Here is a 12500-nt window from a genome sequence, read left to right as displayed (position 1 = left end):
AGCAATTTTCTTCCCATCATTTCTTTCCTCTCCTCCCCTCAGAAACTAGGCCACGGTGGCGCGCTAGCTAACATGTTAGCCATGCTAACGGGTTAGCACGGACTGATGGCTCTTTGATCTTCGCGCCCCAACCCACCCGCCCAGCACCCCCTCCCCACTGCTCCCTCATCAATAATACAATGGAGTTGCCGTGGGTCCATTACCTAACCATGACCACCCGTCATCCCCATGGATCTCCTTAACCAGTCAAGTTGGACTTCAAAGAGCGTGGAGAGGGAGGCTATTGATGTCCGTGAGTGTTCACCTCGTGTACGACACGTCTCAGCGGAGTGGGAAGAAGGGGCTCGTGCGCGCACTGCTAATGCTGCGTTCACGGTAAGGCATCTCACAATTAGCCTTCAGAAGGAGGATACTACTTTATAGTATACGGGCTTCGGTGTACCCACTTGGTAGAAGACAGGAAAAGGGGGTAAACGGTTCTCTCAGGTGAGTTAATGGAACACGCCCCCGATTGCGGGAGCTTCTGGTCCCAAATGATATTTACATAATTGGGGGACTGGTGGACCGGAAAAAGGTTTTTGAGTGGTCAAAAGAGGGAAATGTTTTACATGAAACTTCTATTTCTTTCTTTTTTTCACAGCTACGCCTTGAGGGAACCTTCGGCTGAGGTCTGCTGAGACAAGCGGAAAAGAAAGTCAAAGCTAGAAAATATCTTTATTTCAATAAGAAGGAATCAAGCTGCCAACTTGGGGGAGGGGGGGGGGGGGGGGGGGGTGCGGTGCAGCCGGTGAACCAGGAGGATGGAAGTGAAGTTTTCTTTCTCATGAATTATCATGAGAACTCCATGGGGGAGCGGCGCAATGTAAAAAATAGTACGCTGTGATATTCAAATCTATGTGCAGATATGATTTAAAATAAAACTATAGTTCTTGGTAGATACAGAGGAGAGAGGGCGTGGGGACGTTTTGTCCGGCAAGACTCTGATCACTCTCCTGTCTGAACGCCGTCATGGAGGAGGACAAAAACAATCCCTCCGTCTATCAAAAAAGTGTTGTTGTCTGAAGGATTCCGTCACGTTGTTCTGGAGGATTTCAAATCACAGCAGCAACATGTGGGGCGGGTGGGGGTGGGGTAACGCCAAGCGTCTGTATTAGGAGTACGTCTGTTTCAGAATGTGAGCCTGATGAATATCGAATGTACTATATATATTCATAAGTAGCGACAAGCATCTCGTGTCAGTGAGAGTTCATGAACGGGGGATGAGAGCAAAGATGAATAATGAGGAAATGACAAGACTGAGAGAACTGAGAGGACTGACTGACGGAAAGCGATCAAGGGAGAGAGGGAGGGAGAGAGATTGAGAAAAGAAGAAAAAAGAGAGAATGCCCTACTTACAGAACCTCCTTAAACACACACACACACATGTGCGTGCGCACACATACACACACACACACACACACACACACACACACACACACAAAGCACAAAGCACCCCCTATTTCCTTCTATTGTATTCTATAGGGTAGAATAATGCAAACAAAGAGGACAACACAATTCGATTGTGTGTGCATGTGTGTGTGTTTGTGTGTTCATAACCACATTATGTACAGTGAATATGGAATATTTGTAATATCAATGATACGGTACTGTGTAATGGAAGAGGAATCACTCAAAGAGTAACAGTTTGGAAATGCCTAGAATTATTCGCACAGAAGTGACATAGAACACAAACAGAGCGCACTGGAGGCGTATAAGCATACTCTTATGCTTCAAATACATCTATACGATCTCCCTGGAAACGTAACACGCTAACTGCCTGTCAATCAAAGACTATTCCTCCTCAAACTGACAGTGAAACTTCACACAAATGGGGTACAAACAATGCAAGAGAAAATAAAACTATTACGGAAACTATTGAGAAAACATTTGACTATTGTCCGATTAAATCCTGCCACTCACTATTACTGTTCACTACTACTACTGTTATCACTATTATCATTATTACTTGCATTTTGTTCTATTATTATTACTACCTATCCTACCCCCCCATGTTGCTATGACACTTGGATTTGAAAACAGCAAAAATAGACATTTGCAAAGGTTACAATATGAGATAGGGCCCTGTATTAAGCGTGTAGGGTATTCTACTCTTGAGTGGAAATGTGAATATAATCAAAAGTGAGCTGTTTACAACAAGAAAAAAAAAATCTTTTGGATTGCACCCTAGGAAAAAAATAACTTTCAGAAAAGAAAACCTGTAGAGAAACACAGAGGATGTTTAAAAATGAATGAAGTCATTTCACCCCCCTCCCCTCCACACACACAGACACACCCACCTCCCCAACCCTAACCCCCCAAGAATACAGAGTGTCTTTGTTTTCTACTGAAGGTTTTCAGTTCTTCCATTGATCTCACCCACTGCCTGCATACAGTATGTACATAATACAGTACAACAATCACTTCCTATTGTTCGCTTTATGACATCGAACCTTCATGTTCCAGTGGCCCCAGTTTTCCTCTGAGATCAATTTATTCATTTTTAAATACACAATAGCGTATGTTTTTTACTCTTCTGATATTCTGGGTTCCCCTCCCCAGAGCGTATTTCTTGAAGTATTTTATTTATTTTATAAGTACTGTATTTAAGTACAATGTTTAATTACTTTTACTCCACATGAGTATTTCCATTTCAGGGGACTTTGTACTTGTACTCCACTACTGTGCATTTCAAAGCAAATATTGTATCTTCTACTCCACTAAGTAAAAGTGGAGCACCCATTGGTTACACTAAAAACATGACAAACATCGATGAATATCATGTACTTTCGAATCTGAAGCCTGTCAACCTCAAGAGGATGTAATCAGAGACAGCGTGACTGGACCACATACCACTTTAACACAACCTTTAGAGGTCGGAATGTTCCCAAGCACTGGAATACACAAACATATACTTCTCCACTTTTACTTAAGTAGAATTATGAATGAATTATGGGGGGGGGGGGGGGTTCACCACTATGCAGTTTTGGGGGAAATGGATTTGTTTACATTTTCATAATCTGCAATTAGAGTACAAAACAGATTTACTATGTAATCCTTAGAATGATTGTGTCTCATGTCATCATAAATCTAAACAAAATCATTTTGAGGCACCAAACATAAGCCTCCTTTGGATGTTTTGTAAACAAAATTGCGGGCCCTGCCATTGTAAACAACCGCAGCGAAACTGTAACTTTTCAGGCAGATTCCCAGCTTAAATTTTCCTCCGAGGACAGTTTGTCTATTACAGTTATGAAAATAATACCATATCTGTGTTTGTTTTTCCCCCAATTCTCTGAGTTTCACATTTCTCTCCCCGAAGCCGCATAGTGTACCTTTAAGTAAAGGGCCGGTGTATGTCTTCCACCACTGAAGTGTGACACTGTAACTTTTGAACGTCCACAGGTCTGTGTTTGATTATCGCACCCGCCATGGCCCCCGGTGGCAGAGGGAAGAACAACGCTCTGAAGTAAAGAAAAAGTGTGGGGGCGAGGGGCAGAACATTTGTATAAAGTGAAGATAAAAATTAATTGAAATGAAATGACTTTCCAGAAATGTAATTGGAACACATCGCGACGATATATTAATAGAGCTCAGATACAGCGGGAGAAATTACAAAGTCTCTGAAGCATTGATGAAATTATAATGCTTTCAAACGAATTGCAAATGACCAATCGTATCGCTTTTGACTATCTGGGTCACAATGCTGCTTCCTCAAACAGAGGCTATCTATAGTGAAGGACGCGGGGAGGAAATTAATTGTTCGGGTGTAATGGCAACTACTACTATCTGTAATATAATTTATTTATTATTTTCTAATGAGTGAAACAACTTACAATTATTTTCTATGATGGATATTAAGTTTTATGCATTTTTGGCGTAAATGCAAAAAGTAAGCGTACTGAGAAATGTCAAGTATGTTGTCACCTTTCTGTTGAACACTGGATTCAACCAGTGCTGTAAAGTGCTAATACCGTTCAGCCAGGGCAAGTGCTAAAGTGCCCTCACTTGCCAGAATTCAAATGCCTTAAAACATAGTAGGATAGTACATAATGGATATGGATGACGACTCCACCCATCAGAATAGTACTTGGAATACTTCCAATTCCACAATATTCTGTAGCTATATACAATACAGTACATTGTTTGGCTACATATCCATTCTGGACTGTTAAATGGCTGCATTTAGTTTCAAGTTTCAAGTTTCTTTAATAGTTGTCATACAGAAGTACAGAATACTTTCATACAAAATGCTTCTTACTGTTACGCTCCAGAGACTGTGCTAGACAAGATAGTATCAAATAACATAGTATAGCATGTAATTTAGAAGTAGAAAATGAGGTCACAGTGTTCAGTATAGACATATGTACAATGTTCGATGCAGAATAGACGTAACTGAGTTACCATATAATATACAATACTATGCAGTGTACTAATGTACAGTACTATATAGTGCAAAGCAGAAATGGGATGAGGTACAATTTAGGTACAATTTACAGTAAGGTGTACGAGTTGTAGTGCAATCCTTCATCAATAAATATAAAGTGTGGGGAGTGGGTGCTACAGTGTGTTTGTTTAAAGTGGGTGTGTGCTATAAAGTGTGTGGAGTGGGTGCTACAGTGTGTTTGTTTAAAGTGAGTGTGTGCGTGTGGATGTGTGTGCTATGTGCGTTTGGTGGTTGTTGTTGTGTAGTGTTCATTGTTCGTTTAGCAGCCTGATGGCCTGGGGATAGAAGCTTCTTCTGAGTCTTTCTGTGCTCGCCTTGAGACTCCGGTATCGCTTGCCTGACCGCAGCAGTTCATATAGCGCTTTTATCCAAAGTGCTTTACAATTTGTTCCTCACATTTTACCGATTCACTCACACACCGTGCAAGGTGCCAACCTGCTCATCAGGAGCAATTGGGGGTTAAGTGTCTTGCTCAAGGACACTTCGACACACTGCCAGGGAGGAGCGGGAATCGAACCGGGAACTGCTCTACCTGCCGAGCCACTGTTTATAGCCACTGTTTATAGCCCAAGGCCCACATAACCTTAACAAAAGCTGAATTCAACTCCAAGGCCAAGGTCTCTCATTGTCACTCCTTTCGCAATTGTGGTGCAAATAGCCTGGCTATTCCAGCTACATTCAGTCATCAGCCGTCAGGCTATGAATAGCTTATTCAAACACTTGTCCTTCAAAGCAAGAGGGCCTGTTTATGGATCATCCTTCTGTCCCGTTCTATCAGACCCTCCTCACATTGTATCTCCCCCGCCAAGTGTAATCCCCCCCCTCCCCGACAGACACTACAGTCTACTGTCCTCCCAATACCCAACTTCTGTCCGACCCCCCCCCCCCCCCCATTCATACACCTTTTGTCATCTCCCCCTAACTCACCCCCCCCACCCTTCCTTACTTCACCCATCCTCCGCCCTATCCCAGCCCCCAAACCCATTTTCTCCCCCTCCTCCTTCTCCTAACTAGAACCCCCCCCCATTGATCTGATACAACCCCCACCCCCCACCCCCCTCATAGAGCCTCCTCCAATCCTGAACCTAGCCAAGGTACCCAGAATCCCCCTCTCTCACCCTATAAAGAGCCACGCCTGAGTGGACTCAGGAGCTCACCTGGCCCGGGGACAGGAGGCCACTGTCCTCATTGGGTCATCCAGACCATATACTCTGAATAAACCTTTGTTTAACATTTACATTTACATTTAGTCATTTAGCTAACGCTTTATTCCAAAGCGACTTACAAGTTCTGTACGACAAGTCATCAGGAAGGGCACAACTCTATCAGCTGAGTAACAATGTTGAGTGCTACAGTGTAGGTTAGTTTATTAGGACATGATAGTAAGGTTAGTTAGGGTTTGATTTTTTTAGATAATGGTTGAAGAAGTGCGTCTTTAGCCGACGGCGAAAGATTGGACGGGTTTCGGCTGTCCTAACTGGGGTGGGTAGTTCATTCCACCATTGTGGGGCAAGGACTGAGAAAAGGCGGCTTCTTTTAACCAAGTCTACCTGACGGTCTACCTTCATTGATCGGGTTCAATTCCCTCACAATATCTCTTGCAGAAATGGGAGTTGCATGTTCTGTGCTCGCATTGGCTGCCATTCTTGGACCCCTGCTCTTCTATCTCTACACCAAATATCTGGGTAACATCACTTCTCACGCCAACATGTGGCTCCGTCCCCCGACCGCCAAGAAACTAGGTGTGGTCCTTGCCGACTGGCTGGCCGACTCCCTCTGCAATTAACAGTCACGTCACGCCTCAACTATTGCAATGCTCTGCTAGCTGGTCTACTGGTTTACACCACCAAGGCGCTTCAATCCACGCAGAACGCTGCGGCCACGCCTGATCAGCCCACATCACCCCACTTCTCAGAGAGCTGCACTGGCTTCCCATTGCCGCAGAAATCCGCTTCAAGGTTTTTGACCTGGCATTCCGTGCAACAGAGGGAACGGCTCCCTCCTACCTCCGGTCAAGGGTCTCTAACTACACACCCTCAAGATCCCTATGGTCTATATCTTCTGGCCGCCTGAGACGTCACTGAAACAAAGCTCCATGGTGGTGGAACCAACTTCCCACCACAGTCAGTTGAAACTCACCAGATCTTCCAAGATCCACTAAAAACACACTTTTTCAATCAATATCTGACGTTTTTTTTTTATATAAAAAAATAAACATTGTATACATAATATACACATACCTAGCCAAGACACATAGTATATTAGTAAAGAGTCTAAAGACACTACGATTTCATATTAGACTTTTTAAATATATATACTAAACATAATATATATACTAACTAACTGTACTATATATACTATACTACTATGTACCATGCTACTACTGTATGTCTATACTATTGTATGCTACTATGTTTATGCTACTGTCTACTACTGTAAGATACTATGTCTATACTACTATGTCTATACTACTGTATGCTACTATGTCTATACTACTATGTCTATACTACTATGTCTATACTACTATGTACCATGCTACTATGTCTATACTACTATGTCTATACTACTATGTCTATACTACTATGTACCATACTACTATGTCTATACCACTATGTCTATACTACTATGTACCATACTACTATGTCTATACCACTATGTACCATACTACTATGTCTATACCACTATGTACCATACTACTATGTCTATACCACTATGTACCATACTACTATGCCTATACTACCATCTACTATGTACTATTCTACTATGCTTATACTACACCACTCAAATTGGGCACTGCTAGATGAACAATACCACTTACCCGTAGCCATCAGAGATATACCCCTCCTGCTGACTTGTACACAATTTGTAAGTCGCTTTGGATGAAAGTGTCAGCTAAATTACTAGATGTATGGAGTGTGGCTCCTGCTAGACCTTAAGACTGTGTCTATGTGTGTGTGTGTGTGTGTGTGTGTGTGTGTGTGTGTGTGTGTGTGTGTGTGTGTGTGTGTGTGTGCATGCCTATGCATACATATCTTCATGATTGCTTCTGACACATCCAAGGCCAAAAGGGAAAAACATTGGCTTGCTTGTAACCAACTAACCAACCGACCTAGCTAACTACCTACCAACCTACCAGCCAACCAACCAAATGAGGGCAAAAATCCCCCACAAGCATTGCCTCTACTGTACCTCACTCTTGACGATGATGGTCACGATCTAGCCCATAGCACCACAGGAGTTTATGGAACCAGGGTGGCACTCGTAGCAAGGCTCTCTGTGGTGTGGGGTGGCCTGGACACCCCCACCCCCACCCGCAAGCTCTCTGAAACACATTAGACTGTGCTGCTCGGCTTCTCTCCCCTCCAGACAGTGATGGATTTGGTTCATTTTAATGGTGGCCTCCAGTGCTCACTCCCACTCAGCTGGCTGACAGTGGCAAACTGGCGCTAGCTCCTGGTGCAGTGTATCTGGCCAACCAACGAGAGAGAGAGAGAGAGAGAGGAGGGTGTTCGTGATGTCTTTTCTGTACTGTATATTTACCTTCCTTTACTTTATCTGACTAAATGAGCAGATGGAACCTAAAGTGTACTGTTATTTCTCTCTCTCCCTCTCTCTCTCTCCCTCTCTCGCCCTCTCTCTCTCTTCCTGTCCCTCTCCCTCTATCCCTCTCTCTTTTGCTCTGCTCTTTCTATCCTTTTTCTCAGTAACATTAGTAGTGAGATGTGTGCTGCCTCTAGGTAATCACATCTTGATCTGTCTTCAGGAGACAGAAGGAAAAGAGAGGAAAGGAGAGGAGAGGAGAGGAGAGGAGAGGAGAGGAGAGGAGAGGAGAGGACAGGAGAGGAGAGGAGAGGAGAGGAGAGGAGAGGAGAGGAGAGGAGAGGAGAGGAGAGGAGAGGAGAGGAGAGGAGAGGAGAGAGAGGAGAGGAGAGGAGAGGAGAGGACAGGAGAGGAGAGGAGAGGACAGTGACAGCACTGACTGACCTTGAGGGGGCCGGACTCCCCCAGGAGGGACATGTGTCCTTGGCCCTGAGTGGACCAGAGCAGAGAGCGATGAGGAGAGAAGGATGAAGGGGGGGATGGGATGGGATGACAGGTTAATCGCAAGAAGAGGGAGGAGGGTGAAGACATGGGTGAGGGGGGTTGCGAGGGCGACACAACTGAGTGGCAGAGGAGCCGAAGAGGTGAAAGTGCCACAGGGTTAATCAGAGTTTACGCGGAGGAGGCGCGGGTAGGGAGGGAGCGAGTGAGAGCGATGACAGCCAGTCTTTAGCGATGGGGTTAATCAACGCTTACGCGGAGGAGGCGTGGGTGGAGGCGAAGACAGAGATGACAGGGAGTCTTTAGTGGAAGAGGGAGGGAGGTAGTGAGAACGAGACATGAATGAAAGATGGCAGGGGGGCGGGTGGCGGGCGTAGGGGGGTGGGGTGAGGACGGGTGAGAGGGGGGACAGTTGATGGAGAATGGGGGGGGGGTAGTTTGGAAGGTGAAGGGCGGTACAGGGGACATAGGGTCTCAGCACGGGCCTCCCGCTAAGACACAGCCACAGGACACAGCCTCCAATTAGACACTAATCAGACCTGATCCACAACCTCTGGCTGCAGGGGGTGAGAGGGAGGTTATTCTGTGTGTGTGTGTGTGTGTGTGTGTGTGTGTGTGTGTGTGTGTGTGTGTGTGTGTGTGTGTGTGTGTGTGTGTGTGTGTGTGTGTGTGTGTGTGTGTGTGTGTGTGTGTGTGTGTGTGCGTGCGTGCGTGCGTGCGTGCGTGCGTGCGTGCGTGCGTGCGTTTGTGTATACACAAGGAAAAATATAATATAATAATAAACAAATATAAATGGATTATTTCCACCACAGCATAGTCCACGTGATGAAAATGCACACCAATTGAAAAGAAAACGACAGGTCGCTTTGGATATGAGTTTATGATAAGAATTGATATTTCATACATATTTGAGCCCCCCCCCCCCCCCCACGCTCTGCATACAGTACGTCTTCCTGTATCTCTATCGTCTGACGTTATTTCCCCAGGCCTGTCAATCACATTTACTAAATGTAAATGTAAATGTAAATCACAACTCAGTGAAGTGCCTCTCATGATATGATATCGAGGCAGACGGTCGCTCTGTCCCACGCAGGCTGGTGGGTGAAAGCGATCGTATCACACATCACGCGTGAGCAATGGGAGTGTCTGAGGATTTGCATTGGTGGTGGTCGATTCCTAAAGGTCTCCCTTTGGTAATCTGAATGCTCCGTGCCAGTAGAGGAGAGATTAGAACCGCTGGAGACAAAATAAAATAAAAAACATGCACGGCTATCATTCAAAGGCAATGGTGAAGTATCCATCGTGTGCCTCAGTTTTTCTCTCTCTATCCTTCGTGTGTGTGTGTGTGTGTGTGTGTGTGTGTGTGTGTGTGTGTGTGTGTGTGTGTGTGTGTGTGTGTGTGTGTGTGTGTGACATGTTTAAACACGTTTAAAAAGTGGGCAGCAGTGAAATCCACAGTTCACCCCTCTAGGAGCAGAACCGATTCTACCCGACCAGAATACAAAACAAAGAGCAACCAATTAAATTGGTCTCCTCGTTAGCTCTGCGCCAATTAAGTCTCCCACGAATCAGCGTGACTCCTCCCCCGGCTGTTAGGATGATACCTCGTTGCTCTTGGCCACCCGTCGCGCCACGATGAGCTGGATCATCCCCCGCTTGTTGCCTTCCGTCGACATCGACATGCGCAGCGTCTCCATGGCCTCCTGTTGGTCTTCCCCAGCAACGACTCGCCGTTGACGGCGACGAGCTGGTCGTTGACGCGCAGCCGTCCATCCTATTGGACCGACGCAAACACCCGGGTCAGTTATAGAGAGAGAGAGAGAGAGAGAGAGAGGAGAGAGAGAGAGAGAGAGAGAGAGAGAGAGAGAGAGAGAGAGATATGGAGAGAGAACACACATAGATAAAGAGAGAGAGAGAGAGAGAGAGAGAGAGAGAACACATGTAGATAAAGAGAGAGAAAGATAGAGAGAGAGAGAGAGAGAGAGAGAGGAGAGAGAGAGAAGAGAGAGAGAGAGAGAGAGAGAGAGAGAGAGAGAGAGACCCTAAATAGTTAAATGCAGAGGAAAAGATACTGTAATACATACACGTAAACATTTATTTGGTAGTGAAGAGATTCTAATTCTAATTATAGTATATATTCTGATCATTTATTGCCTATATTTATTGTAATGTATAATATAACCGATCTGAACCATTGTTCACATTACTTATTTGTTCATATTTATATTGTAATTAATTAAGTGTATTGCCTATATTTATGTATTTCTATTATTACCCTGCCCATACGCGTGTATATTTTCCCTAACGCACTTTCACTTCTGCGTTCGGGTTCCGCGATCTGATTGGTCACTGACGTTTCTCTCAGCGCAATCGCGTTACGCCTAGTTCTATCACTTGTTAAGCTTGGCGACTCTTTCGAAGTTGGTTAAGGTAGAGTTTGTCTTAGAGCAGGGCGATAGACCACCAGCCCTGATGCTAAACTCTAACCTTAACCAACTTCGAAAGAGTCGCCAAGCTTAACCAGTGATATAACTAGGCGTAGCTAGCTAGCAGGCTGTTAGAGGCATAACTAGGCGTAACGCGATTGCGCTCAGAGAAACGTCATTGGCCAATCAGATCGCGGAACCCGAACGCGGAAGTGAAAGTGCGTTAGGGAACATACACACGCTGCCCATACCTGTACCTCCCCTCCCCCTCCCCCCATGCTGCTATGACGCCCACATTTCCCCAAGGGGATCAAATAAAAGAATGTCTTATCTTATATGTATCATCCTGATCATAAGATATATGGAACATATGAGTGAATTGTTACAACACTAACATTCGTAATCTAATACAAATATAAACTAAATAATTGTTGGTGGTGTGACGACAGCTTCTTCAGGAACCTTGGCCTGTAATCACTGGTAGAAGAAACACAGTTACAGAGTTTGTCTCATCTTTCAATAACAATTAACCTCTCGATTAATCTTAAACCCCGCCCTTGTTTCTTGATCCTCCAATCACAACTGCCGCTTCGCTCGGACAGACTTTGTTTGATCTCCATGGAAACCGATAGAGGCTGTTTAATATGCATAACAAGAGAGATATGCTAGGAGACGCTCCTTGCCTTGCAGGCTGCTCCTCCGTTGATGATGGACTTGACGAAGATCCCCAGGTCGGCGTGGTTCTCCTTGGAGCGGTTGCCCTTGACGCTGACCCCCAGGCCCGCCGAGCCCGAGTCGTTCAGCGGGATCTCGAAGGTCATGAACTCTCTGGTGCCGTCCGGGTCAACACAAGTCATCGTCAACTGGAGGCTGTGAGAGAGAGAGAGAGAGAGAGATTGAATTCAAGATTCAATCGTTTTATTTCAAACCACAGTGTTAGTTTGGCTACATTTACCATTGTCCGGCAAAACAACATTTGAAAATAAATGAAATGGGAAACTATACACTGTTTGAAAAGGAGATGGAAGAGCAAAGCTTATGTTCCATCCCCCATCAATAACTATATACTTCAGCAAGTATATGACACGATTACCAATACATATATACAATACAATTTGCAAATACTTCAACTACACACAACACAATCACACATGCACACACACACACACACACACACACACACACACACACACACACTGTACACACTGTACTCTCCTGTCACCCTTCAAATCATTCTCATATAATACGTTGTCTTCCTCCCTGGTATATTTTGTGAACACCATCATTTTGAACTTCCTCTTTAATATATTTATGGATTGACTGGATTTGATCTCCTCCTCCAGATTATTCCACAAGGTAACTCCACACAAAGAAATACACATAGTGTTGTGAAGGATCAGATTAAACGAATATATATATTTATTTATGGATATATATTTAATAGTATTTGTATATCGTTTGATATCCCCTGTATATTCCTTGTACAATATGCACTGAATATCCTTTAGTCTACTGAACAGCCCATAATAGTTTCATTCTACCATTGGACG

The 12500-nt window shown here is 44.6% G+C and overlaps 1 protein-coding gene across 1 annotated transcript in view; it reads right to left on the bottom strand.

Moving 5' to 3' along the window:
* Positions 1-11787, bottom strand: part of LOC311248484 (partitioning defective 3 homolog) — a 20759-nt gene extending 8972 nt beyond the window's left edge. The window contains exons 1-2 of the mRNA XM_084339356.1: positions 11634-11787; positions 10129-10298 (exon numbers count right to left, since the gene is read on the bottom strand). Coding sequence (XP_084195482.1) covers positions 10170-10298; positions 11634-11771 — 267 coding nt within the window. The 5' untranslated portion in view covers positions 11772-11787 and the 3' untranslated portion in view covers positions 10129-10169. The remainder of the gene's footprint in view (positions 1-10128; positions 10299-11633) is intronic.
* Positions 11788-12500: the final 713 nt, after the last annotated feature.

Source organism: Notolepis coatsorum (genome assembly GCF_963971535.1).
Source record: "Notolepis coatsorum genome assembly, contig: SCAFFOLD_305, whole genome shotgun sequence".
Classification (NCBI taxonomy): Eukaryota; Metazoa; Chordata; class Actinopteri; order Aulopiformes; family Paralepididae; genus Notolepis; species Notolepis coatsorum.
Note: the sequence above shows the minus strand (reverse complement) of the source record. Positions and strands in the feature narration are given on the sequence as shown.